The sequence below is a fragment of the Xyrauchen texanus genome, chromosome 10 (genome assembly GCF_025860055.1).
Source record: "Xyrauchen texanus isolate HMW12.3.18 chromosome 10, RBS_HiC_50CHRs, whole genome shotgun sequence".
In the NCBI taxonomy this organism is placed as follows: domain Eukaryota; kingdom Metazoa; phylum Chordata; class Actinopteri; order Cypriniformes; family Catostomidae; genus Xyrauchen; species Xyrauchen texanus.
In genome coordinates, this window is record NC_068285.1 from 29782502 (window position 1) to 29807758 (window position 25257).

At 39.1% G+C, this 25257-nt stretch overlaps 1 protein-coding gene across 1 annotated transcript in view; it reads left to right on the forward strand.

The window, feature by feature from the left end:
* Positions 1-25257, forward strand: part of LOC127650708 (CUB and sushi domain-containing protein 2-like) — a 467844-nt gene that overhangs the window by 240079 nt on the left and 202508 nt on the right. The window contains exons 11-12 of the mRNA XM_052136305.1: positions 8008-8132; positions 16717-16838. Coding sequence (XP_051992265.1) covers positions 8008-8132; positions 16717-16838 — 247 coding nt within the window. The remainder of the gene's footprint in view (positions 1-8007; positions 8133-16716; positions 16839-25257) is intronic.

Consider the following 25257-nt stretch of genomic DNA (forward strand, 5'->3'; position numbering starts at 1 on the left):
GCGGGAGCGTACGGCGCCTTGGCGATTTATGTACGCCCCCACTGTGGTGCTGTCCGATCTCACGAGGACATGTTTGTCCCGAACTAACGGGAGGAACTTCCTGAGAGAAAGAAGGACGGTCAACAACTCCAGGCAATTGATGTGCCAACGCAGCGGGGCCCCTTTCCAACGGCCCGCTGCTGCGTGCCCGCTGCACACGGCACCCCACCCGGACCGGGAGGCGTAGGTTGTGACCAGGACGCGTCGGGACACCTGCTGCAGGGGCACTCCTGCCCGTAGAAAGCAGAGGTCTGTCCAGGGTCGGAGTGTTTTGAGGCAGGCGGGGTGATCCTTACCCGATGCGTGCCGTGGTGCCATGCTTGTCTCGGGACTCGAGTCTGGAGCCAGTGCTGGAGTGGTCTCACATGCATCAACCCCAGCGGCGCGACCGCCGCGGAGGACGCCATATGCCTCAGGAGCCTCTGGAAAAGTTTTAGAGAGGACCACTGTGCCTGGCTTGAAGGAAGTGAGGCAGTCCAGCACCGACTGAGCGCGCTCGCTCGTGAGACGTGCTGTCATTGAGACTGAGTCTAACTCCAACCCGAGAAAAGAGATGCTCTGAACCGGAGTGAGCTTGCTCTTTTCCCAGTTGACCTGAAGCCCCAAGCGGCTGAGGTGCCGGAGCACCTGGTCTCTGTGTGTGCATAGTAACTCTCGAGAGTGTGCTAGGATGAGCCAGTCGTCGAGGTAGTTGAGAAATGCGGATGCCGGCTACTCGTAGTGGGGCAAGGGCACTACAAGGGCACAAGGGCACTCTGCGACTTTCGTAAAGACGCGAGGGGACAGAGACAGGCCGAAGGGGAGGACTTTGTACTGGAATGCCTGGCCATCGAACGTGAACCGTAAGAAGGGTCGGTGTCGTGGCAGAATTGAGACGTGGAAGTACGCGTCCTTCAGGTCTACCGCTGCGAACCAATCTAGATGCTGAACGCCAGCCAGAATATTTCTCTGCGTGAGCATTTTGAACGGGAGTTTTAACAAGGCCCGATTGAAAACTCGCAAGTCCAGGATTGGTCGTAAGCCGCCGCCTTTCTTGGGTACAATGAAGTAAGGGCTGTAGAAACCCTTCCTCATTTCGGTTGGAGGTACGGGCTCTACCGCGCCCTTGGTTAAGAGGGTCGTGATTTCCGCAGACGCCCCTGAAGGGGGGCGGGTGCCGGGCAAACTGAATCACGTAACCGAGTCGAATGGTCCGGTGCAGCCAGCATGATGCGTTGGGAAGTGAAAGCCATGCTTCCCAGCTCTACGCTAGGGGCACCAAAGGGACGAGTATTTTGGACGTACCCGGCGGGGCCTCGCAGCGGGGCAGAACAGGTAATGCAGCGTCGGGCGGCTTCGTTGCGGCCTGAGGCTGAGGTGCTGAGAATAGACTCAAAGCACTTACCTTGCTCCGCGCACCCGGCAGGGGGCGGGTTCATGACTGAGGAGGAGGTCTGATGCTGGCGTCCTCTGGACTCGTCTGAACCAGCCGGCCGGGGGACAGTCGTGGGCAGGCGGAAGGCGGGATCGCCGCATCCGGTGTACTGGGACTGTCGTAATCTGAAAGCAGATTGCCTTGAGAACGGCATTTGCGGGCCAGGTGACCCAGAGGCAAAGGAAATAACTCTATTATTGAGAATGTGGAAAATGTAAACACAAAGGATTCTCCTCCCGGCCCTCCACCGGGGAACGGAGAGGTCTTACCACCTCCGGAGCTAACATTTCGGTCTCTGGGTCGGTCGTCTCAGGAGTGCCTGGGAGCCTTCCGGGTCCTCGAGGGGGTCCGTGAGACGAGGGGGCGTCCTCTTTCTGCGGGGAGCTCAACGCGGGGCTGAGAGCTAGGCCCGCTCTCGTTTGTTGAGGCGGAGCACCACTTCCTTTCTTTCTTGAAAGCCGCAGGAGGACGCCCTCGGCGAGCAGACAGGGCATGGCCCCTGGCGGCAGGTTTGCAGCGGGGCAGGACGTGTGACGTGGCCTCTGTCTGTTTCTTCACCACTGAGGACTGCTGGGTGGAGTCGTCAGGTGGTGTCGCCGAATGGAGCTGGGAGACTGGAGTTTTGAGAAAGCGTGCTTTGTCTACCTCCTGTACTACGACCAGATCCAGTCCATTTGTTATGTTTCTGGACCATGAGGGTGGACATCGCCTGTCCGAGTGCAGTTCCTGCAGCACGTCAAGAACAGGACTACCCAAGTGCAAATCTTGAAGTGCTTTGGCCCGGTGGACTTGCAGGGAGGGGCCATGGCATGCAGGGGAGAGCGGTCTGGGACTGTTCTACCACCGAGGGTAGTGAGAGCGGAGGAGCGAGGAAGCTTGACTCGCTCAGCTCGTCGTGCACGTCCGGGAAGGAACGGGGGGGGGGGCGCGGCTGTGGGCGGCGCACCAGCCCGTGAATCATCAAGCCCGGGGAAGCATAGCGTCAGGCTCAGACTGGGCAAGCAGACCCATAGGTGGCGGCCCAGGCGAGTTATCCGCATCCGATGCCGCTGTGACACTCTCCGATGCAGCGGTGATGTCGTCATCCAATGTCCGGGAGCTCCAGGGACCGGGTGGCCGGCCGTTAGGCGGACCGCGCTTATCCCGAGCTCGTGAGGGGAGCAAGCAAGCGTGCGGGGGGGGCGGGGGGTTTCGAGCGGTTTTTACCCAGCGAAACGCAGCCCGCCATTATCCCGGGATCATCTTCATCGCTCGCGGCACCTGCGTCAATCCCGTAGGAAGGAGGCGAGGAGCGGAGGGCGGCTGAAGTGGCTTTCTTCCTCACAAGAAAGCAGAGATCGCAACGCTGCTGCAGCTATGTTCTCAGGCTGAAAACATAACCCATTGGAGAGCATGCTCATCCCGAGCCCGGACGGAAAACAGCAAGCGTGCCGGGGAGGCGGGGGGGTTTCAACGGGGTTCACCCGGCGAAACGCAGCCCGTCATTGACCCCAGATCGTTTTCATCGCCCGCGGCGCCTGCCTCAATCCCGTGGGAAGGAGGTGAGGCGCGGGGGGCGGCTGAAGCTGCTCTCTCTCACTACAAGAGAAAGCCTATGACCGCAATGCTGTCATGGCTATGTTTTCATACTGAAAACATAGACCATTCATAAAAAACGCTGCCTGCATGTTTCGCAACCCAGGTACGCCAGCCGGTTTTTATGCCAGGCTGTTTTTATGGAGAAATCACCGCCTCAAAAACTACACAGGGGCGGAAAGGCATCTTCAGAAAGACGCGTCCTGAAAAGGACGTTCAACGCCGCTGTGTTTGCTCTTTTAGAGAAATTTACTCTTTTAAGGAAAATAACTCTTTTAATATACACAGTGTGTATGTGTGTCTGCGCTGTCGAAGCGCTCAAGGGCAACAATGCATGCCGTGCAAAGTGAAGGAGAAAGCCGCTGTTATGCGCCGTCAAGATCCAACAGCATGCAGATCGTCAGAGGAAACAGGAACGTTTTATAGTGGTGTGTAATCTCGCAGCAACTGCAGACAGACCATCGGCTCCGAAGAAATTTTCTGAATGAACTCCCGTATTTGCCCCGCTTAAATACCCGTATGTCCGGGGCGGGTATGCAAATACTGACTGCCAACTCACATTGGCCCTTTTCAATAGATCAGAGGTGAATATCGGCGCTCAAGAGAGACCCCTAGTGTCGCTTCTCAGACACAACGTGGAGAGAGCGACAGAAGGGGAACCACTTGTTACAACCGAGGTATGCAGCAAAGCATTTGTGAAGCCACAACACGCACAACCTTGAGGCGGATGGGCTACAACAGCAGAAGACCCCACCGGGTACCACTCATCTCCACTACAAATAGGCAAAAGAGGCTACAATTTGCAAGAGCTCACCAAAATTGGACAGTTGAAGACTGGAAAAATGTTGCCTGGTCTGATGAGTCTCGATTTCTGTTGAGACATTCAGATGGTAGAGTCAGAATTTGGCGTAAACAGAATGAGAACATGGATCTATCATGCCTTGTTACCACTGTGCAGGCTGGTGGTGGTGTAATGCTACGTTCACACTGGACGCGAATAGCGCGTCAGGCGCGAGTGATTTCAATGTTAAGTCAATGCAAAGACGCGTTACGCGCGTAAAAATTCCTGCGGCGCGAATGAGGCGTAGAGCGCGGCGCGGTAGACGCGAATACGCCTCATTCGAGCGTCAAGTTCGCGCGAATTGAGCGTCTGGCGCGCTAGCGTTACGCGAATGGTGCATTTTGTGCATTCACGCGTTTGACGCGAATTCGCGTCTGCCGCCCGAGTTGAAAAATCTGAACTTTGGCGTCAATTGCGCCGAGTTAACCAATCAGGAGCCTAGCTGCCTGCTGCCCTCCTTCCTCTTCTCCTATGCCATTCCCTGTGGCTCTTCCACCTTCCAAGCGAGGTCCTTTTTGTTCCTGTCTCTTAATGTAAATAGTTTGCACATATTGTTCATTTTTTTTTCAGTTCATATTGTTATTTTATATGTTTTGCCTAAATAATTTTTTTTACGTTTTGCCTAAATATGTTTTTTAATGTTATACCTAAAATTACTTCATATGTTTGGCCTCAATAAATTATTTTGTAATATGACTAAATGCCTGGTGTGGTTCTAATGCACAAACAAAGCAAATCTATATCACATAACTTGATTTCAATATATGAGACATTTTGATTTTGTATTGATTGCTATTTATTCCATATCTAAATCTAGATTATATGAAACATTATTATTGTAATGTAAAGACAACCAACATTAGTGTCTGGACAGTGTTGAATAAGGAAAAAACACAGGACAGGTTAATTACTTTTGAGGCTGGCTCCATTTATCATCAAAACAAAAATAAATAAATAATTTAACCTGATATACTACCATGGAAAACCTGACGTTTTTAAAAAGTCTCAACTTAATAAATGTGCATGTTGTGGACCTGACATCCTGGAACTGGGGCTGACAACCTGGGAAAAAAAAATATATATATAATAATAATGGACTATTTTTAGATAGTTTAGCTCTTTATAGGTTTGTGGGTGGCTCTTAAAAGAGCCGTTGTGGGGAAGTCATGAGGAGGACTTCAAACGCTACTCCGTCGGCTGCCATGGTACTGCTCCCTCCACGAGAAGTGTGCCATGAAGACATCCCTCACCCGGAGTGCCTCTCTGGAGGAGTTGTTGGCCGCAACCCGACCCAGACCTGGCAGTGGCTCCTCTCCAGCATGTCCGCGCCTGGCTCTGGAGAGGCGGTAATTGAAGACACGCCAGTCATCAGTGGTGGGCACAGCCATGTACTCCTCCACAAGACAGTCCCAGATTGCAGTCACAACCTGGTGGACGATCTGGCTCACTGTTGAGACACCAACCCTGAAGCTGGACGCTATGGTCCTGAATGAGTCCCCTGTGGCAAGAAACCTAGAAAATATTTTTATAAGTACACTTGTAGTTACATATTCAACTATATACAATAACCAGTCTGTTTTACTTTAATGCACCATATTTGTTTGTTTGCTAGCAATTTTGCAAGCAATTTAACAAAGTTTTGAATCTTCAAAACAAAAGGGTATATGTGTATATGGTTTAAATCACTAGTGTGCCAATAACCAACTGATTATCAAAAGAAAGAGTAACGTTACTACAATTGCTTACAGATAGAGACATGACAGTATCATTTTTAGGTTATAGCAGTTAACCGAGTAACGTTATCACTAGAAAGAGCACTACATATTGCTTACAGATAGAGACATTATCACGTCTGCCAAAATAATATTTTATTTTTTTGGTTAACGTTACAGCAGTTAACTGAGTATCACTAGAAAGAGCACCAACAGTGGTATCCGTACCACACAGTTTGAAAAACATTGCTAGCATAGCGTAAATTAACATATATTTAATATACTGTATTTAACATTTTATATACATTTACTAACCGAAGACAGATGGACAGGCGCTCCGCAGCTGGGATAGAGCGCCTGTATCCTCGCCCGATCGCGGGACAGCAGGTCATCAAACTGGGCGCGGGACAAGCGGAAGTACCGCTGAAAGCGGCCGTCATCCAGGCGCAGCTCCTGGAGCAAATGATGAAATTCGCCGAACTGGGAACGCCTCCGGAGGGTCTGGTGGACCCAAGTACGGCGACGACGACCCATATGCCGCTGTTCTGCTCTCCAGAGCAAATACAGAGCGGTGACTCTCTCCACGAATGCTCGATCAACATCAGCCATCTTGTAAAAAGATGGCCGTCAACGGATTTCGCCTCTGACACGCGTCGCGCGTAAATTTCGCTTCAAACTTTTGTTTTTTACACGCGTCAATTTCGCTCTTGACGCGCGAATGGATTCAAAGTGGTCAAGCATATAACTAGACGCGGTAGGCGCGAATTTGACGCGCTATTCGCGTCCGGTGTGAACGCAGCATAATGGTGTGGGGGATGTTTTCTTGGCACACTTTAGGCCCCTTAGTGCCAATAGGGCATCTTTTAAATGCCACGGCCTACCTGAGCATTGTTTCTGACCATGTCCATCCCTTTATGGCCACCATGTACCCATCCTCTGATGGCTAATTCCAGCAGGATAATGCACCATGTCACAAAGCTCGAATCATTTCAAATTGGTTTCTTGAACATGACAATGAGTTCACTGTACTAAAATGGCCCCCACAGTCACCAGATCTCAACCCAATAGAGCATCTTTGGGATGTGGTGGAACAGGAGCTCAGTGCCCTGGATGTGCATCCCACAAATCTCCATCAACTGCAAGATGCTATCCTATCAATATGGGCCAACATTTCTAAAGAATGCTTTCACCACCTTGTTGAATCATTGCCACGTAGAATTAAGGCAGTTCTGAAGGCGAAAGGGGGTCAAACACAGTATTAGTATGGTGTTCCTAATAATCCTTTAGGTGAGTGTGTATATATATATATATATACACAGAGAGAGAGAGAGACCCTTCCTAACTATTAAGGCAAAGAAGAGTGGCTCAATTTTGATTGGATTGTGGCAGGACAATCACAAACATATGCCATGCACAGCCATCAGATAAGCTGCTCAGACAATGCCAGACACCCAAGTCAGGAAAGATCTTCCAGTACATTGGAAAAGACTTCTCATTGTTCTATGAGTGGTTTCTAAGCAACCTTTTAAACCCCATTCTAATGTTTGACCTAAAACCAGAGTTGAGCTAAGGATCATAATAATTCTTCAAGACCTCTCGAAGCAGCATTAACTTATCATGTAGCAAAAGCTGAACCATAGATGCATAAAGACACATCTTTACACACTAACGTTTACTTCTAAACCACTGGTTTGGGTGGTTTACGAGGGATTTTTTTTTAGGTTACAAACTGGTAATTACATGGGTATGCTATAAATGTGGCTTCTGACGACATTTCTAGTGTCATATATATATATATATGATATATATAAAAATATATATATTTTTCTTTAGATTTTTTTTTTTATGTAAAAATGCAGAAAGTTTTTTGTGAGGTTTAGGGTTAGGGGATAGAATCTATAGTTCGTACAGTATAAAAATCATTATGTCTACGGAGAGTCCTCAATAAGGATAGCTGCACCAACGTGTGTGAGCTGTTTGTTACATCAAATAAACATATTATGTTCTTGAAAAGACTCTTTGAGTAGCTGTTTGTTTGACTAATGACAACTGCAACTAATTTAAACAAATGGCAGCACACATCGGAGGACAATCATGTTTGATGTATTGACTGTGCCTATAAGAGATTTAAACTTTGTATTGTGGTACTTTGGTGACAAGTTGGATGTGTGCATATAAAATAAACTTATTCTGTGGAAGTCTTTAAAAATAAAAGCACATTTTTGAGCATGAGTTTGACATTTTGTTATTTTATGCAATGGCATTTGTACTGTGCATTTTAGGGTATTTTAACCTACTAAAACCAAAATACTTTTTGGGGGCCACTACATATGTTATGCATCTATACATATATATGTAAACTTAATTCATAGATACTGTATATGTATTTATTTCCAATCCAAAAATCTGTCTGTCACCTCTTGCAGGCGGGGTGCTACTGTTCACTTTTCTTGTGATGAAGGATACGAGCTTCAGGGCTCCAAGAGCATCACCTGCCTGCGAGTTACAGACAGTTACGTGGGCTGGAGTGACGACCGGCCAATCTGCAGAGGTTTGTACCTTTTGGATAAAGGTTTCAGCAAAATGAATAAATGCAAATGTACCCTATTTATGTACCCCAGTAAAGTATCATGCCACACTCCTAATTAAACAAAATGTATCAAAGCAGATTTTGGTCTAATCGTTAAATAATTTGGGATCTCTGCAGAGTTAAAAGGCCTTGATTTATGTCCTGACAATGAAAGAGGACAATGAGAGGAAAAACAGAGATGAGAGAGAGGAAAGGGAAAGGGTGACAATAGATCTCTAAAGCAGATTTCCTGAGGAGGAGAAGATGGTATCACTTAGCCAGTAATCAGCTTATTTAGCCTCACCAGGCTCCAATTAATTACTTTATTGAGCTTTACTTAATTTCTTACTTTGATTGGCTTAGACAGCCCCCAGGATCTCATTCCTGCTCCAACTGTCACATCCCCGAGAGATGCTGCCCACCATACTGCTGTCATTGCCTGAAAATTGAGGCTTAATTCTAAGCGAAAGTCTGGCGTTAGTATGTTTAGTATTCTACTGTCAGTGATATGGAGGATATATTATTGTGCATTTTGGTAGTATGTGCTTGCATATTATGCAACCAGAGATATATTCTACTGTTGTTATGATTATAGAAGGTTTTTTAGTTGAGATGTCATATTAAGTAATACACTCCATTATAAGACCATTCAGAACATTCAGAACACTCTTTTAGCAGAATTTCACTTACTTAATTTCTACAGCGCTACCTTTCTAATTGAAAAGACCAGCTTGAATGTCCATAATGGTCCACACTGCTTTATGCAGGTTTTATGCTGATCTAGCTGGTGAACCATCATAGTCACCCTTTTAACCAGCACAATGTAGCTGGTGAAGCAGGTTGACCAGCATAATCTATCTTTTGAAGCTTGATGACCAACAATTTCTTCCTGTTTTAGCTTGCAATATCCCATGATGGGGACTACTATCCAATCTTGGCCACAAAGGCAACATTTTCCAGCTTTCAGATGCAGTCACCATTTGCTGGTGACCAGCAGGCATGTGCAGAGGGGGTGGGTCTAGGTGCTCGAGCCTCTGCACTTTTGCTAAGGTTGCCACCCTAAATGAAAACTTGCACACCCAAATTAAATTTCACTTTAGAATACAATTTAGGGGTCTAAAAATGTGTCAATAATATGCTGAAACTTTGATGCATTGACTATAGTAATACCCAATGTGTGACAGAGACCGTCTCAGTTTACACTTGCAACAGACACAGGGTGCTTGACTGAGGAAACGTGCACTTTAAATTAAGAAAGTTTATTTTAGATTTCTGCCACATTGTTCATATTTGCACTTGATTATACTGTATATAGCGGCCACTCAATCCTATGATGATACCGCTGAGAGACTAAGACAGGGACTTTATGCACTTGTGACGCATAAATAAAAACATCGATGAGGTGGCTGATCTTTTACTAGCAATTCTTTATTGCTGGTTGATGTTTCTTGATGGTACAAAGTTTAGTGGTCAACAAAGAATACATCGCCCCTGCTCACCCCCTCTCCTGGCTTAATCAGTGAACAGGTGACTAATATTCACATACCTACGTAATCCTGTGACCCCCCACCATGATCACGTGACAATCAAAACATTAACTCATTCATGTCTGCTACACTGTATAAGCAAAATAATTTAATTGTTGTTCTTTTTAATTTAATTGTTGTTGCGATTTATTATGCAAATTGTGGAATATTTGGAGTATTCACTAGGAAAGGTGGGCGATGGCACTGCAGCTTTACTCGAGATCATTGTCCTTACTGTAACATACCATACATTTTTTAATTCTGTTAGCCTGGTTATTTTTTCAGTAAATGTTCCCTTGATGATATGCAATTATATTACACATAATCAGCAGTCTTCTTACTGTCTTTGTCATTTTGACACATATTATACTGTGCAAAAATTTTAGGCACATGTGAAAATTTTGGCATAGTGAGGATGTCTTTAAAAATAATGACATAATTCTGTTTTCATTTGTCACTTAATGTCATACAAAGTCCAGTAAACATAAAAAAGCTAAATAAATATTTGGTGTGACCACTTTTGCCTTTAAAACATTAACAATTATCCTAGGTACACCTGGAAACAGTTTTTCCTGGTAGTTGGCAGATAAGATGTACCAAGTTTCTTGGAGAATTCACCACAGTTATTCTATATATTTAGGCTGTCTTCATTGCTTCTGTCTCTTTATGTAATCTCAGACTATTTCAATTTTCAGTGGGGGATTTGTGGGGGCCATAACATCTGTTGCAGGGCTCCCTGTTCTTCTATTCTAATCTTTTTTATTTGCAAAAGTAATATTTGGGAGTCCAACATTTATATTTCCCATTGACACACTAAAGCTGAAGATATACATAACCATCTTAAGACAAATGCTTTTGTGAAACATCTTATGTGCCTAAGGCTTTTGCATATATAGATATATATATACAGTCTGATATTGCTCTGTAACAACTGCACATCCACATATCAGACCACTCACTCATCTGGCTACTGCGAGCAGTCTCTCCTGCTTCTCGGATCACTGTGTGATCTCTATAAGAAAGCTAATCAAATAATTTAATCTCAAATCAATGTTGTATATCCATTCATTTGTTTATTAAGCAAGTCATCTTGTAATAAGCTGAATAATGAGCAGTCAGACGGTCATTTTCACAAAATAAACACCAACAGAACTCAGACGCTAAACAAGAGGTTGATTTCAGCATATATATATATATATATATATATATATATATATATATATATATATATATATATATATATATATATATATATATATATATATATATATATATATATATATATGCTGAAATCTACACCTGCTGTATATATATATGTATATATGTTTCCTTTTGATTATTAAAACAAACTATTTAGAATATGCTAAATGTGGCACCTGTTCTTCAATAAATCAAGTGAACTACAAATCAAAAACAGCCAGAAAACACTTGCTAGCATACAGAGTAGTTTATACCTGCTCCCTTCTCCTTGATTTCGATTAATTTCTCCAGTGCTGCTTGGCTAGCTGTGGACTGTTTGTCTTTCATTAGAGTTACATATCCCATCTCCAACACCACAAGTCGCCTTTGCCATCATAGACCCCTCAGGCTTGACAATCTTGTGGAGAAAGTTAGTTGGACAGTTTTTTGATAGATTGTTCCAGTTGCCTTTGTTTTTTTTATTTTTTATTTAATGATCAGTTTTTGGCACTTTTTGGCTTGCAGAAAGATGGAAAATGGACCTTGAATTGAAAAGCTATTGGAATCACCAGACATACCAATTCCCTTATCAACCCTTTTACTCATGTGAAAAGGGTTGATATTTAGCTATTGCTCCCTAGAACTGCTTGTGCCTTTTAACCACTAATGTAGAGAATAATTATTTGTCTTGTTTAATTTATTTAACACCATAAATGCCAGGCTATTATTCAAGTGTCCCATTTTAATTGCATGCTACAGGAAAATTGGAATCATAAGAATAATTAAAAATGGCACCACAAAAAAGTATTCATAAATCACTGTGAAATACATAGATACACTATAAAATGCACAATAACAATAATTTGTCATTGAGGTTTTGACTCTCTTGATATGTAGAAAAGTAATTTTCTTCATTTACAGGATGTAAATTGATCTAAGAAACAATGACTTAACAATGAGTCTTTTTTAAAATGTTATTTTAATTGAATGTCCATGAAAAAAAAAAAAAATATATATATATATACACCACATTTCATGATATATGAGCTTTTGGAAATGTGAAGACAGCATTTTATAAAACCCTTTAATCATGGTGATTTTAGGTCCTGTGACCTCATTAAACTCAAATTAAACTCCACAGTTTTTTATTCCCTCATCTTTGGTCTGCCATGGGGTATTTATTTATTTTAGCTATCTGCAGCTCCTGAAATGTGCTTTTAGAAATTAAGGTTGTTAGAACTCCTGGCCTAACATTCACACTAATTCAATTCAGCCTAAACAAGATAACCTTTAGCTACGGGAAAACTCTTTCAGTGTGTATGTAGGAGTGATTATCTAATTGTTCCATTGCCTTACAGTTTAAATACTGTACATCTAATCAGTTACTGCTAAGGGACATAGTCTGGTATTGGCATGATGTATTTAGCTGAAAAGCATGCTATTTTAGTTATTTAAGGATCGTTGAGTTAAAATGATGCCAAAGTGTTATCTTACTGAGAAATTATTATGCCCCAATAGGGTGACATTTTCATGATATCTATGATATACTGTATTTGTGATGATTTTGGTGGTGATATAAATTTAAGTAACATTGTGAATATTGTGATGATTTTATTAACTTTTTATTTTGTCATTAATTTTCCTAAATAATTTTCTGTTATTTAGTTTTGCCTTAAAAATGTTGTGCAGAAGCACATCTGAAGTTGTCGTGTGGGCTCTCGTAGGCGTACATGGACCTTTTAAGTTTAGAGGGATTGACTCCTGTCGGCGTTTTTCTTTTTGGTGTTTGTTTGGTTCCGGGGGGAGTTCAGGGTTTGATTGTTGAAATAATGTTGGCATGTTGTCTGTATAATCTTGTTTTTGACACACAATTTATTTTGTCTATTATATCAAATGGTAAAATGAGTGGGTTATCTTTTTCCACATTGAATGTGAATGGGTTGGGGCACCCCATAAAATGCAGGAATGTTATTTATTTTCTTAAGTGTAAGAAATGTGATATAGTGTTTCTTCAAGAAACACATCTTTCTTCGCAGGAATCTAAACAATTTGGGAAGATATGGGGTGGACATATTTTCTTTAGTGCTGGCTCAAGTAAGAGCAGGGGAGTCATTACATTGATAAGTAAGCATCTACAATTCATATCTCTCAAACAGATTAAAGATAAATTAGGTAGAATCATAGTTTTAGCAGAAATTCAGGGGCAAAGATTGGTTTTGGTTAATATTTACATGCCTAAAGATCAGGTTTTTTTTTTTTTTTTTCTTGAAGGGATGTTGCAAGTCGCTGGCACCCCTCATGATATAATATTGTTAGGAGACTTTAATCTTTTGATGGACTCCGTTCTTGATCATAGTGAAGCAAAAGTGTGTAAGCCTCCTAGAGCGACATTGACGCTTGATGCTTTTAAGATGTAAAAATCTTGGTCTTGCTGATATTTGGAGACTTTTGAACCCATCTGGTAGGGACTATACATTTTTATCACCAGTCCATAAGATTTATACTAGAATATATTTTTTTAGATCTAAATCCCTCATTTTATCTGTTCATCATATGGAGAAAAAGAAATCATGTAGTTGCCGCTTTAATGTATCCCTTTTGCAAAATCCTGATTTCCAACAAATGTTAAAGACTGAAATCAGTGATTATATGGAGACCAACTGGTCCTCAGTATCTTCTGTTGGTGTGGCTTTGGAGGCAGTTCTTACGTGTCGTATCATACAGTATGCCTCATTTACCAAAAAATCCAAAGCACGAGAACTCGTGAAGTTGGAAGGCAATATTAAAAGTGCAGAGGCAGAGCTGAAGCACCGAATGTCGTCTGATGTCCTCAGAGAATTGACCCGATTGAAATACAGATATAATACTATTTTGTCACGGAAAGTGGAGTTTCGGTTATTCGGCAGCCATACTTTGAGTTGGGGACAAAGCAGGGAAGCTTTTGACTAGATATAAAAAGAAGAGAGAGTATTTTTCTACCATTCCCTCAGTGAAATCTGCTGGTGGTGAAATTTTTAACTCATTGATATTAATAATACATTGAAATAATTATATCTTGATCTCTATATATTTCCATGTCTACGTCTATTGATGAAGATATTGTACATTTTGTGGAACCATTAGAACTCCCTAAACTGATGACTGAGCGAAAAAAAAAAAAAAAATCTTTATTCTAAAATAACCAGGGAGGAGATTGGCGAGGTAATTAAGGCCCTTCCTACCGGCAAGGCTCCAAGGCCAGATGGCATTGCCACTGAGTTTTTTATATCTTATGCTACAGAACTGGCTCCACATTTGTTAGAAGTTTATACAGAATCATTAAAGAATGGATAGCTTCTGCCAACCATGACACACGCCTGGATCCGTCTGATTCTTAAAAAAGACAAAGATCCAAGCGAGTGTAAGAGTTATTGTCCAATTTCCCTAATCCAGCTAGACATTAAAATATTGTCAAAAATGTTGGCTAACCAATTAAGTAAAGTTATGACATCTCTTATACATACAGATCAGGTGGGGTTTATTCGGGGCCGCAGCTCTTCTAGCATAGGCTTCTCATCAGTATTATGTGTTCAGTGACGAATGATCAGAGTCAAAAGGCATTTGATATGTTAGAATGGGATTTGGTAGATTATCTTTTTAAGATTTTGTAAACATACATATTTGAGAATACTTTTTTGGATGGATTAAATTACTTTATAGTCACCCGGTAGCAGCAGTACAAACAAATGGATTAATTTCAGATTATTTTACTCTGGATAGAGGCACCAGGCAGGGTTGACCTCTTTCCACGTTATTGTTCTGTCTTGCCCTGGAACCATTAGCAGCTGTGATAAGAAGGGAAGATGATTTTCCAGGGCTGGTAGCTGGAGGTATTGCACATAAATTTTTGCTTTAAGCAGATTATATAATTTTATTTGTCTCCGACCCCACTAGATCTATGCCTTGCCTCGACATAATTATTAATTTCTTTTCTAAATTTTCAGGATTCAATTGGTCTAAATCCGAAGCTTTGGCTCTGACAGCGTATTGCCCAGTAACAGCTTTCCAGCCAGGTACCTTCCAGTGTCCGAAACAGGGCATTATGTATTTGGGCATTTTATTCCCATTACATTTTTCTGATTTAGGAAATATTTACCATTTAATAAAAAGGTTTGGTGGGCAGGTGGGCTTCATTACATTTATCTATGACTGGGAAGGTTAATGTTATTAAAATTAATTGTAGTCCAGAATTGAACTACTTGCTGCAATCTCTCCCTGTAGATGTCCCCCTCTATTATTTCAAGCAATTTGATAGCATAGCAAATACATTCATTTGGAATGGTAAGGGTGCTAGATTACATTTGATAAGTTACATAGGCCAATTGACAAAGATGGGCTAGGCTAAGATTTTGTTTTATTATTATTTTATATATATGTTTTAGATCTTTCCCCTAATTGCAAAAAATCTGAGCAAATGCATAAATATTGACATAAACATGTTAAATATTATAAAACAGCTGAAACATATTAATACATACTGTATTTTTTAAGCTATATTATCAAGCCCCATACGCCAATTCAGCAATTATTGATGATGATGATGAATGATTAACAAAAATGTTTCAATAAATGTTCATTATCAGTAATCTTGGCCTTTTTAGCAGAAACCTGAAATTATTATGTGAAGGTGAAAAGTGGGGTTGATGGGCCTTGATGTTAATTAACTTTTCCAAAGCATTTTGTTCTTCAATGTGACCCTACCTTATATTGTTTGAAGAGAACTTTAAGAGTTTGTGTGAAGGAGGTGGCCCTGAGGAGGTCACCTCAGACATAGCTCATTAAGAGCTGCAGCAGGTCCCAGATCCGCAGAGACATTCATTTACTGCAAACATGCTGGCTGTGCCCTCCCTTCTCATTAGACACAGAGCACTTTCATTCAGGGAGGTATTTAAAGCCCTCCTGGAGGCCAAGAGAGTGTTGAAAAAGACTTTAACTCAAAGAAAAGTCACAGAAAAGTCAATACCCCAACCCGTCATTGTAAGATCCTTGAAAATTCTGCTCACACACTGGTCCAATCAAAACCAACAACCTGAGATGGATTATTTCTGGTAACTTTAACAATAATCAAGTGGGAAATAATGACTGCTGCTGAGAGCAAAGCTTTAATAAGTGTCCTTTTTTTAATCATTGAAGATTTTGGTACCCTTCTTCCGTTTGTAGGCCCACAAGCCAATCACAGCTTTTTGAAAATGGAATGGATGAGGGTCTAGTTCAATAAGTGTTGTCTAGAAAGACTTTTAGCCTGTGAGCCTTTGTGTTTAACTTGGTATTGGCATTAGGAATGGGGTGTACTATGTGGTCTAGGCAACATAAAGAGTGAATGAAGTGTCTGCAGTCCCATTGCTTTTCCTTTTCTGGTTTACCCCTCAGAGTCTGGATTGCTGTGATATTAAACTGTACTGTCATTACAGAACAATTACTGTCTTTATGTATATATATACATATATATATATATATATACTGTTAAGGGCTCTGTTGATTATGCTATGGTGACATACTCTAGTGCTGAAGTGGTCCTTTATCTTTTTTCATTTTTGGCCTTTCTGTGCTTTATATGATTGATCTGGTTATCATTAGACACAATAAATTATGATTATAATAAGTTGAAGAAGTTCTTATTTAAAGGTAAAGTGTGCATTTTTTAAAAGTGATTTTTTTTTTATTTTTATGTAAAATGAATTTCTCCTATTCAAGCTTAAAATGCATAGACAACTATAAGTAAGCCATTACCAGGTTGAGTCCCCCTGAAAAGTGTAAACAGTGTGCCTCTATTTATAGTATACAGTAACATTACTTGTTCCAATTTATCTCTTCTCTTTCAGCTCCTATGTGTGGGGGTCAACTCCGTGGACCTAATGGCATTATCACTTCCCCAAACTTCCCAGTACAATATGACAACAATGCTAACTGCACTTGGATCATCACAGCCTCCGACCCTTCCAAGGTAAATACTCTGAAAAACATGAAACATTCAGATGAGTCTTAAACATCACTTCCAGCTTGCAATATCTGGAAACGCCATGTCATGGAATGTCTTATAACTGTAGGGTGCAGGGAAGAGGATACATAGATTTTTGAGAAACGATATGAGTGCAATATCCAGATATCTACACACTTGGAAAATATGAAACCTTGAAATTTCTATTGAATGGAGAATGGAAGAGAATGGAAATAGGACAAGAAACAGAACAGGAATTACATTGAGTCGATACCATGGGGGTGACAAAAGTGTCTCAATGTGTCATGACTTTGGAGGCTAGTTCAAGGCCATTTCCTGACTCACTTGCCAGATTTTCTTTATCTAGTTTCAAATAAATGGCTTTACAAATCTCTCCCCTCATCACCTTGACTCAGTTGGGAGAGAAGGGAATCAAGAGATGAAGTGAGATCGAATGGGGTGGAGCGGCTCTATCAATGCTCCTTGGTTTTTGTGTGCCCCCGATCCACTTTTTCGTCCAGACAGTTGTGCCTGACTGACATTACTGGAGAGTGGTGTACGGATGAAGATGGAACATTGCAGTTTTTGCACTTAACAGACCTAATGACATTCTGTTTTCATTCTGACACAATAGCAGCCAGAAAAGACATCAGGTTATCTGTGATACTGAGGCAGAACCAGGGCTGTATGAAATGTACCTGACAATGAACTTTTTATTTCGCTGCAGCTGGTTTGGTGCCGAGCCAAAAACTCTCCCTGTGTGGAGAGAGCCCAACAGCTGTTAAAGCCTTTACCATCACAGCTAGCTACAGTTTGACATCATTTAGCATTTGGCGATGCATACTGAATATTTAAAGGTGATGAATTATAGGTTTTTTTCTACGTTAAAATAATATCTCCTTTACAAGTTTAAAGTGTATAGACATTTATATGCAAGTAAACCCTTCTTAGGTTGACTAAAGCAATGCAAACACAGTGCAAGCTCTGTAGCACTATCAAAACATAATTCTGTTTGTCGGAGCAGCCCAGCATTTTGTTATGGGTTTGTATAAGAAATACTAATAAGAAAACAAGACAATCACAAAACAAGACATATTCATAAAACCAATTGATTTAACAAGACTAATGAACTAATAACAAGACAGAAGACACCTGAAAATATAAGGAAGGGGAAACATGCATACAGCTTGTATAAAAAAAATTAAAAAAAAACTTCAAAATAAAAGATATGGATAAATACATAAATAAATATTCCACTAAAAGACCAAAAGCTTAAAATATAAGTTACATATGTCAACTTCTGTCTCTATCCATGGTGTGACTTTGATTTGTAACTGCATGTAATTAGCTATTTAAATGAAATTGACAATGGACTATTTGCATCGAGCCTCATGCATACTTCCGCTTTTGAAATAAAGCAGCTCCCTAGTTTCCGGTTATGGGTGTTGTAATCAGCAGTAGTTGCCTAGTTCATGAAACTTCACTTAAAATGAGTGCTTTGAAGAAGATTTTAAAGTATGGACATTTTTAGAGACAGGAGAATAAATATTTTGAACATTACTGTGTAGCTTCTTCAAAATCCAGTGGATTAAAAGTTTTCGAAGCTTATTTCAGCCAAATCCGATCTGAGAAAGCAATGGCTGGTGTATACTCCAAGTGCATTGCACAGATTCTCCTCACACGGAGGACTGTAGTGGATATTTAACCAGAGATAAGCTTAAACCACAAATAACTGGAGGATGAAAGAGACCAGCAAAGGGTGTCAGCACCATCGCTGTTTGAATGAAACATCTACATGCTTCTATCACTGCAATGTTCCATGTGTGAGGGAGGAAAGAGAGACCTGCTAAATGCATTGCCCCCTTTTTATTACATTTATTTTTTAATCTCTATTTTGTGTTATTGTTTCATTAATAAGTATATCACTATTTGTTGAACTGTAAATGCATGTGGAAGAGCTGCCAAAGATAATAAGTAGTAACATTTTGAAATTGATTAAATATTTAGTGCTGTTAAATATACATGTATGTAGCACAGTAAATGTATTAATGACATTTTTTTACAAGTGATTTTTAACGCCTGGTCAAAGCAAATTGATAATTTATTTATAAATCAACTCATCTGGGACATTTAGCCATAGTTAAGTCATTTGCAATTGTTGTATGGTGGAATTTATCATTGAAGCTCAACAGGTGTGAAATATCGTAAATTAATGGAACACACTTTAATGAGATGGCCAGACTGCTTCAGGATATATACTGTATGTTTAATATATTATTCAAATCTGAGTGTAGCTACATTTGAAAAGGAAACAAAATGTATACATATATTTTATACATTTGAGCAAATTATACATTTGAGATCAGTCTTATTAACACCAGAAACATGATTTATTGTTTTAATGAACTCGCAGCCCTAAAAATTAGGGTAGAGCACGGCTACATGCTCAGTGGGGTAAAAGGCTCCTTTGATTTGATGTTCTCCCAAAACACTAAATAGCATTAAAAACTACCACAGCACTTTCCTAAACACCTGTTTGTCAACATAAACTGCAAAATACTCCTGAACCATGAGATCATTGTGTGTAAAGTCTAAAATTTGATTTTGAGGTCATTTTATCTAATATTTAATCATTGTTAAAATGTTGCAATTATATGTTACTAACAAATATCCTGGAAATGATGGAAGTTGTCAAATTGTGCCCTATAACTATTGCCTTGGCATCTACACTATATCAATTTAAACCCCCTAAGGGCCTTCTACCCTAGGTGTGGGGTAAAAGGCCTCCTTGTCAACAAGAAGAAACAAACAATCTCTGCATATAGGTGCGCTGAACACTGTAACCGGAAATACCTGAGCCGAAGCAGTTGTGCAAGTTGTCCATTCTGTCCAAACAAATAAGTTGGAGGGAAATTATGAATGCTCTATGAATTCATTGTGGCTCATGAACAAAAAACATAAGGAGTCAATCCTGATACAGGGCCATTGACTTTCTTTCTGACCAATTGGATTAGCTTTAGCATTTTGCCTATTGAAGAGGAATCTGAGTGTTTCCTATCATAATTTGTGGTAAGTTAACATAACCAGTGTTAAATGTTAGTGTGTACTTGTATGGACTTAGTGTAGGGTAGCTAGAGTTTTCAGGTACCTTAAAGTTATGTTGGGTGCTTTATCTATGAGGAAAACAGTTTGATATTTTCCTATAATGTTTGGATGTGTTATTGTTGTAGTCTTTCATGCCAATTTTGTGAAAAATCACTCAGCATCTTTGGGGTTTTGATTTCAGAAGAATAGACTTTATTATCACACAATAAAGCCGAGTTGCCTACGGTGAAACCACAGTACCAACAACAACTGAAGCATCTCTGGGTTTGGTTTCACTTAAATACACCTCCTCAAACAAGGTGTGGCTTACATGCATTATCTATCATGCTCTTCATTGACTCTGGTCTTGACCATATTAAGAAGTAAAAGAACCACCTTTGGAAGAGATCAATTCTCCCACCAGTCATGAGAGCCCCCCCCAAGTAATGCTATTTATGTTTTTGCACACACTGTCAAATAGTCACACATACTATGTTGAGCACAAATTCCATCAGTCCACAGGTCTTTACACACAGTAAACTGCATGTTTGCCCATCAGACATAACTGTGGTACAAATCAACAGTTTTCATTGATTACTCCTGATTAACTTGATAAAAATATACTACATATTCCCTCCTCTGTGACTTTCTATAGTCAAAAATTAACATATTTAAGCATGTACGTGCTCCTGGTTTGGTCTTGTTTTTGGTTGTCACAGTTTGTAGATTGCATTAAACAAAATATTCATCCTAATTTTAAGAGTTCTTGCTTGTAGTGTAGATGTCTTCAACCCAGATGCTTTGCGCATCGTAGAGGATCACCCTTTGGGGAGAGGTTAACCAGCACTTACACCCAGGGCATGGTTCTTCATATCTTCTTATATATTCATTGAAGGAATCAATTTCCTCCCAAGTTGGTCTTTCTGTCCATTCAGGGTAGTTGCCATTGCCTTGGGCCATTCACATTAATCAAAGTCATCTGAAAATTATTTTACCAATGATCACACACAACAGAATCTTATTCCTTCCACAATGTTATTATCCAGACATTATATTAATTTTAGTTAATTGTTCACCCCATTTCTTTTGGCAGTCAGGTCATGTTAATTTTTAGTCACCACCATATATTCTTTTCCATTCTTCATTATTATTAAAATGTACATGAGTTCAATAACAGCATAAACAAAAATAATTTTCCAATCGTAATTCTTCATCATGCAAACAATCCCAGGTTTGCTTAATACTTCTTTAATAATTTCGGCACTTCTTTGTATGCAACGGTTCTCAAAGCTTTACCTCCAAAATCCATCTATAATTGATCTTCTACACAGGGTGTGATCCCCTGATAACACAGTGATAGAATGCTTGTTATTCATCACTGTGATAAAATATTTTATAAAAGCGGTTATTAAGACACAGTCGGGTTGAGTGGAACTCAAAACTTCTGGCAGGTTTCTTCTAGACCTCCCTTTTGATGCTTCTTTCCTAATAGCATCCATCCACTTCCTTAAACCCAGTTCACCCTTCTTGGGCATGTTTCCAGGGCGGTGGCGCCCTGTCTTAGGCAGCTCTTATTTTGCAATTGGAGAGTCTTTACCCGTCATTGGGTCGTCACCTCTTGCCACTGGAGAATTTTACCCATCATTGGGTCATTATCTCTTGTCTCTGGTCTCGGTACCGCTCAGTCTTATTATCCAATCTTTAATAATCTGGTATCAGCAAACAGATATTTTCCCTTGCTTCAGGGAGCATCACCTGAGAACCATCACAGCCAATGGAGCCATCTACAACTGCTCAAACATTGAGACAGTCCAAAACATGGTTAAATTCACAAAGAATTATTCAAAGTTCAACAATCTATTGAAACTGTCCAAATGAAAAGTAAAATGCAACAATTGAACTCATTTACAGTTCACTAATTTCCATTTAAGTTGTTATATTTTCTCATTTAGCTAAGGTCATAAAAGACTTTGTCTCTTGGTGAAGACTAATCATCAGAACAAATCAAAATACAGGGTAATCTCTGTCAAGCTTCTAAGATGCTTAATTTAAATCATCACTTTAATTTAATAATTTCTAAGTAGTTTTAGAACCTACATTTATTCTTCCAGATGTACAATCAACCAAATCTCTTATCTTTAGTATGAGCACTTCACTTCAAATTGCCCTCTGAAAATAACAAATCTTTAATCATGATGAGGAAAGCTGTTTGAACCTTTCCTTCATATTACTGTACCTAACATTATTGTCAAATCACATCATTTTCCATATAAAAGAAAACAAAATCAAAAGAAAATAAAACAATTTAGTGATATGGTTTTAGCCCACTTAAAAACTTAAACTGAGAGCGAGAGGGAAAGAATTTGAGGGAGAGATTGCACTCCTACACTGTTGTTACAGCTATTCCTTTTTTCTTTCTTAGAAAATCACAATAACACATTTGTAATTCTTCAACAGTGAGAATAGTGATAAATGTAATTTAATAAAATGATATAATCAAATATATTTTATTATATTATCTGCTTTCAACCTTTGCCATTGTAAACCATCTTCAAGAAAACTTCTAGATTTTCTACTTCTCTTATCCCTTCCCTCCTCGCGCAATAAAATTAATGCGCATTAGTATTCAGACCATTGAGAAATTTGAGTTTTCATTTTAAACTCTCTTATGATTACTTTCTCTCTTTTCTTACTCTTTCTCAGGAGAAGGAATTTTCATTATGTCAAATAAACAAACATAAATTACCTTTTTAAATTAACAGAAAATAAATTAAAGATTTTAAACAAAATAAAATAGTAAAGTGGCACAATGGAAGTTCAGATAAATATCTTGTGTTTTGCAATAATTGATCAGTAAAATACATTATGTCCTTTGAATTTCTTACAAGTCTCATTTTTTATATCCTAATGTTATCATCCTTTAATAATATGGTTTTTCAGTTATTATCGTCTTATACTTATCAGCATTTTATGATCAATTATTCAGTTAAATAACAGAGACAGATGTTACTGTGCATAAACTGTATACCTCTAAAATTGTATTTTCATGGATTTAACTCAAAATAAAACTAGCTTACTAGAAATAGACACTTAATTAACACCTTGTAGTATTGATTAATCTTTTTCTCTTATCCCTTCCCTCCTCGCGCAATAAAATTAATGCGCATTAGTATTCAGACCATTGAGAAATTTGAGTTTTCATTTTAAACTCTCTTATGATTACTTTCTCTCTTTTCTTACTCTTTCTCAGGAGAAGGAATTTTCATTATGTCAAATAAACAAACATAAATTACCTTTTTAAATTAACAGAAAATAAATTAAAGATTTTAAACAAAATAAAATAGTAAAGTGGCACAATGGAAGTTCAGATAAATATCTTGTGTTTTGCAATAATTGATCAGTAAAATACATTATGTCCTTTGAATTTCTTACAAGTCTCATTTTTTATATCCTAATGTTATCATCCTTTAATAATATGGTTTTTCAGTTATTATCGTCTTATACTTATCAGCATTTTATGATCAATTATTCAGTTAAATAACAGAGACAGATGTTACTGTGCATAAACTGTATACCTCTAAAATTGTATTTTCATGGATTTAACTCAAAATAAAACTAGCTTACTAGAAATAGACACTTAATTAACACCTTGTAGTATTGATTAATCTTTTTCTTTAAAGTGAGGGTAGTCTTTTGGAAAATTTAGGGGAGTAAACAATCCAATATGTAACTCTTATTTTGCCAACAAATTAGCAATTAGATGCTGGATTTAAATGTAGACCCTCAGAACAATTTAGACATGGATATTGCACCCATGGACGGCATTTGGAGAATCAAACATCCAATTAGTCATATATGACTGAAATCAACTTATCAAGAGAAATTTGAATCCACAATTAAAATATAAATTTAGTAATGATTACCAGCATTCATGATAGTAGGAGGGCCAATCATATAACCGCACACATACTGTATTTCTCAGTCTTTTTTATTTTCTCCGGACTGTCTCCTGTAACATAAGCTTCTTCAATAAATCATCTGGCTCAGCAATATGCAATGGTGAGAGACTGGTTCCAGAATGAGTTATTGAAATGACTTATACAATACTGACAACAGAGAGAGTAAAACATAGTTAGCATTAATTTCACACAGAATAGACACATGAACATCAAGTTTCTTTATGATATTCAATTTAATCTTAATGTTTTTCTATGAGTTTCACCCATACCAATTTCCAGTTTTTCCTTAGCATTATCAATATTTTTTCAATCAAATACACCACATATTGGGACTTATTTCAATTCTATCTGTCATGACTGGTCATAGAACAAACCCAAGAAAGAACTTCTCTGAGTAAATTTGAAACGTAGAGAACATTCAATGATTTAAATTATTCTTAAATTTATTTTCTTTAATTCTAGTCTCAGTGACAACTTTCAGTGTACCCATGATCAACCAATGCCTACACTGAATATATAAAAAATAAAATAAAAGAAAAATGTCTAATCTTAAAAGAATCTGCTATCTCTTTTTTCTAAATTCTGGGGCCCCCTGTGTTTGACTAGAGACATTATGAGAGACACCGTGTTTAACCTCTCTGTTCATTATCAGGTCTCATTAATCACTCCAGTCAGACATTTTCTAGCAAAAATAATAAACACTATCTGTCTTATTTTTGTTGGTTGATCAAGTTTACACCAATAAAGTTGCACAAACATATGCATTGTTCTCCAGACATATTTAAACACATCAAAAATAAAACATATAATCCTGGGTAAATGTATATATCAAGACATTATAGTGTAATTTAATATTGTTAAAAATGTTATTCTCTCGTATTGGACTAGACAGAACATAAAACAGACACATGAATGTGACATTTTCACATTTAAGATTTACTTGTCATATTCCAATTTCAAAATCTTTCTTTTTAATTTCCCTTTCCCATTTTCTGTGGCTTTGATAACTACCGGTCTCACTACGAGAAGTACCATCCACATTCTATCTAAAGTATTTGGAGCTGACCTTTGGGAGCTGACCTTTGGGGTCACATAGGGAGGTATTTTTAAAAAGGAACCTGTCGAAGGAAAATTCACCTTCTCAGTGAATTTTAAACTTTCTGGACATATTTCTTACTTTATTCTTTTTATTTTTCCTGTTCTTAGTTTTTACTCTTATCTTTTTATTTATTTATTTTGTTACCGTTTAATCTAAATGTCTTTCTAAATCATTTTCCTTATCTTCTAATATATGAATTATTATACCCCATTTTGAATACATTTCCTATATGTTTGTCAATTTACCTTTAGGATCAGTCTTCATCTAGATCTTAGTTTTTATT